Source organism: Aspergillus foveolatus (genome assembly GCF_047715535.1).
Source record: "Aspergillus foveolatus strain CBS 279.81 unplaced genomic scaffold BDW70scaffold_304, whole genome shotgun sequence".
NCBI classification, from domain to species: domain Eukaryota; kingdom Fungi; phylum Ascomycota; class Eurotiomycetes; order Eurotiales; family Aspergillaceae; genus Aspergillus; species Aspergillus foveolatus.
The window spans coordinates 1-4036 of record NW_027396368.1 but is presented as its reverse complement, the minus strand read 5'-3'; the positions used below and the strand labels follow the sequence as shown (position 1 = coordinate 4036).

General features: G+C 46.5%; 2 protein-coding genes across 2 annotated transcripts; both read left to right on the top strand.

Moving 5' to 3' along the window:
- Nucleotides 1–2533: 2533 nt before the first annotated feature.
- On the top strand, nucleotides 2534–3418 carry BDW70DRAFT_154781 (uncharacterized protein; the record flags this gene model as incomplete). The annotated part of the gene is made up of 4 exons (XM_073739921.1): nucleotides 2534–2562; nucleotides 2604–2816; nucleotides 2882–3299; nucleotides 3377–3418. The coding sequence occupies 4 exons, from the start codon at nucleotides 2534–2536 to the stop codon at nucleotides 3416–3418; spliced, it is 702 nt and encodes a 233-aa protein (XP_073590422.1).
- BDW70DRAFT_146227 (uncharacterized protein) lies at nucleotides 3276–3989 on the top strand. Its single transcript, XM_073738557.1, has 2 exons — nucleotides 3276–3299; nucleotides 3377–3989. Exon 2 carries the CDS (start codon nucleotides 3559–3561, stop codon nucleotides 3943–3945), a length of 387 nt encoding a protein of 128 aa, XP_073590421.1. The 5' UTR covers nucleotides 3276–3299; nucleotides 3377–3558; the 3' UTR covers nucleotides 3946–3989.
- The last annotated feature ends 47 nt before the right edge of the window (nucleotides 3990–4036 follow it).

Genomic DNA, 4036 nt, shown 5'->3' with positions numbered 1-4036 from the left:
TTATTGAGAAATTGGCGGTTACGGTGAAAATGGCGGTTACGGTGTGGCTCACCCACAGCGGGAAGCGGTGTGGGTGGGCTGGAAGTCACGGATACCTGCCTACGCCCAAGACGGTATACTTCTTTCTCGTGTCTTCACAGGCTCAACGGATGCTGTCGTCTTCAAGGATTTTATTGGCCAGCTACTTCAGCACTGTGGAAGATGGCCAGAGCCAAAATCTGTGCTAATTATGGATAATGCATCTTTCCACCACTCCGAGAGTGTAAAGCAGATGTGCTCTGAAGCCGGGGTTAAAGTATTGTTCCTCCCGCCATACTCACCAGACCTGAACCCTATTGAGAATTCTTTGCCGAGTTGAAGGCTTATATTAAGCGAAATTGGGAATACTACGAAACTTGGCCTGACCAGGGCTTCGATACTTTCCTGCAAACATGTGTCGATACTATTGGTGCGAAAAGAGGCAGCGCTGAAGGTCACTTTCGACATGCTGGCGTAACAAATGAAAAATATGAAGACGACTAAGGGAGGACTATTATCTTTTTAGTATGATTCCTTGATACAGACAGTAGACATTCGCGAGATAGCTATTCTCAAATTGCATAACCTAATGCTTGTATGAGCATTTGCCGTATCGCACAACTTAGTTACCAGAGAGATCGAGCTAGTAAACAGCTAATACATTTGACCAGTTCCCCAGTCGTGATCTTACAAGGCGTCCTAGATCTGTAGAGCCATCTGCGCTGACGCAGATTTCAGTCATCTCCCGAAGCGTTCTCTCTATATACTCTCCCGCACCGCTGAGTTTCAGAATATGTGCAATAGCACAGTGGACCTTTAGAAGCTTACTAGCAGGTGGATCAATAGTAAGCTCAGGACTGAGATGAAGTTCCCGGGTAACTGGAAACAGAGGATCGCGCAAAAATGGCCTTTGCTCGGTAGAGTCGATGACATATGTGCGCTCAATGCTAGGGTCCTTCTGTTCGAAATATATCTCAAACTCTCCAAACAGCCGATGGTAATTGTGGGTTAGCGTCAAAGCATTGTAGGGACTATCGATCTCTGGCCCTGCGATAAGAGGGCCTATGTCCGGATCGAACATATCCAGAATGTACAAAGCAGCCTTTTTTGACTCACTCTATGCTTGTAATTAGAAAGAAACTACGCACCTGCTCACAAAATGGGGCCACATACCAGTTCTGACTCTTCAGAAGCGACCGTCGCAAGGGAATGGGGAATTATATGTGCCACTTCTAGATATTCGAATTGGTCACTCCTTTGATTTCTTAAGAGCTCTCCATCATCATCTTTGCTATTCTCGTTCTGCTCAAGCCGCTTTTTCGCTTCAGCTCTATCGAACTTGCGGGAGACAACACAGCGATAGTGATCACGTTTGAGGCACTCTTGTCGTAACCTAGACACACGACTTTTGGTGCCCGTTGGTGCATTTTGATTCGCGGATAACGCTACAGGTGTAGGCTGAGGTGTTTTCACCGATGACGCCCTAACTACAACATGCCATAAAGTTAGCTCATGACAGGATAAAAAGAGCACGTAGGCGGACATCAACTCACGTGGCATGAAAAAGTTATCAATCAAATATTCTGCAAAGTTGTCGATGGTATCCATAGCTGTGTCTTTGTTCTTTGAACTCCACGACGAGAAATCGCGAAAGTAGGCAAAAACTTGAGAGAGACAAGAGCCTGTTCTGCGCTCTTCTTCCGGTATTACACTCGTGTATATGTAAGTAAAGAAGTACTCGAGGAAGACATCCTTGCATTGAATGCGTCCAAATGTCTCTTCTATGAGAACTGCCGGTTTGTACCGCCCTCTTGATGTACGCTCAGGTGCATAGTCAATCAACGTCTTGAACAAGATTCGCGCTATTTGACTCTCTTCCGGTGTCAAGAGTGGTTTCCGAGGCGGATGAATAAACCCTGTCAGGGAAAGCTGGTGGCGGTGATGTGCAGTGGCCATTGAAAGTCGAGTCAAGGACGTTTTTGAATCTGTTTTGCGATAAGGATGAGATGCGGTTGTGGTCGGGAGGGAAAGCTCTCGCCATTAGTAAGCCGGTTGTCGGAACAACATTCATCCTAGAACCCACAGGAGTATTGTCTGGGTATGATCATGTGGTGCTCTAAGCTAGCCAAGCCAATCGCCGCCTAATGAGGAAAAGAATCCAGAGCTTGAAACTATGGATTTAACAAGCCAAGTACGGAGTAAGCAGGATTTCATTCCATAGCTAGGAAAACTGCAATACATATGCAATGCAAATTAGCACTTCCATCTTCAAACAATCCGCCCTCAAAAAAACAGTGCAGACCAACATTCCCTTCCATGTCACATACGCCGTGTTAAGTCGAACTAACCGTATATGGTTACTCTAGTATTCTACTGATACGTTGATGCTACTAGAAATATACAACCACTCAGCCCACTGTGTGTGAAACACAGCAACCCAAACAACCCGCCCACTTACCCTACACTTTCATCTCTGTTTCATTATACGAGGCTAGCACCATCTGCAGACATCGAGATGGTAGCACCATTAGACTCTACTGTGAGGTTATGCAGCCGTGACTGTTACTCTCCTCACACGGGTCAAGACAGGCAATACTTACCCTCTGTTTGATCCGGGCGACACACTCTGGAACTGCTGATGGCTCGGTCCCACCAACGCCCGATATTTCTATAGATATGACAATTTGGCCTCGATATCGTTCTCGGCGGGACATCACCCGGTTCGAAGTTTGTTCTCATTTGGACAAAAAAGCTCCTTACAAAACACAATTCTCATCCGTTGCGACTTGGTCTCTTCTGTCATCCGGATAGATACGTGGAAGAAACAAGGCGTTCGAAATCTTCGAGTTCATGTCATCTTTAGTCCTCTTCTTTCCCCGGAGACAGAAGTGTATAAGGTCACGGGTCTCGTGAAACGTTACTCCCTCGATCAAAGATCTTATTACGAAGAGGAGTATCTGATACGCGGTCCCATACATTCCGCTGCTATCGTTTCGTCATTCCTCGGTGAAGGGAGAGACATTCTGATCGATATCCCTTTATTTGGATATCGTTATCCGTTCTCGTTCATCCATCGGGACTCGGTCTTAGTTGCATTACCCGCAGGGTTCTTCGGCTGTGGTGATAATCTAAATGTTCCAGAGTACGAAATCGTGGACCGTGTTCGAAGCATGGCTGGCAGATTACAAGTTGCAGGCACCAATGATACCAGGTGCAGGGTTCTGCTGGACATGCTATCAAGGGGCAGCCTTTTCACAGTGCTGATTGGCAAATATTCAGGGGTATGCCACAATATGCCCTATCGTGAATTCGATATAGTTTAATCTATAACTACATAAAATACTAAATCTGCAAGTAGACAGGTCTAGGTGCTTCAGGAAATCCGTCGGCAGCACTATAACTTTTTGTGGCATGCTAAGCAGCCTCTAGGTTTGACAATGTGGCGATTTGAGGTGACGTAGCCCACTTTCCATGCTTTTCCTTGTCTCAAACGCGTTCAAGCAACGTTCGTTTGATTTAGTTTCCACACCACTTTGAAATATGGAGTTTCGTTTATCGAAGGAAAGCGTGCCCTCACGCTTCTATCGGATTGATTATCCCGGTAGCCGAACAGGCTACTCTGAGAGCGAGGGCTTTATTGCTGCACATCGAAGGAAGACCTATACGGACCAAGCAAACTCTGAATTTAAGAGAGATATCGTGAAACAATTCACTTGGGATTGTAGGGATCCTGTTCCATTTATCAGCCTCTTCTCCGATCGCGAGCATGCAGAGAATTGGGGGCTAAAACAACCCTGGCGGGGCAAGGCGCCGTACCTCTCGCGCAGTAATTGGGCCCTTTACGTTATCGATACAAAGCGCTTAGAAGATGCCTGCTTCTTCAGGCTGCAGGATTTAACGTGGTTGGTAAGCGAGCTGCGCATGTAAGCGAGCTGCGCACCCAACCACTTTTTTACATGCTGACGCGGTCATCTATCTTCCATCAGCCACCATGCCCCGAGCTCGCTTTAATTCAAGC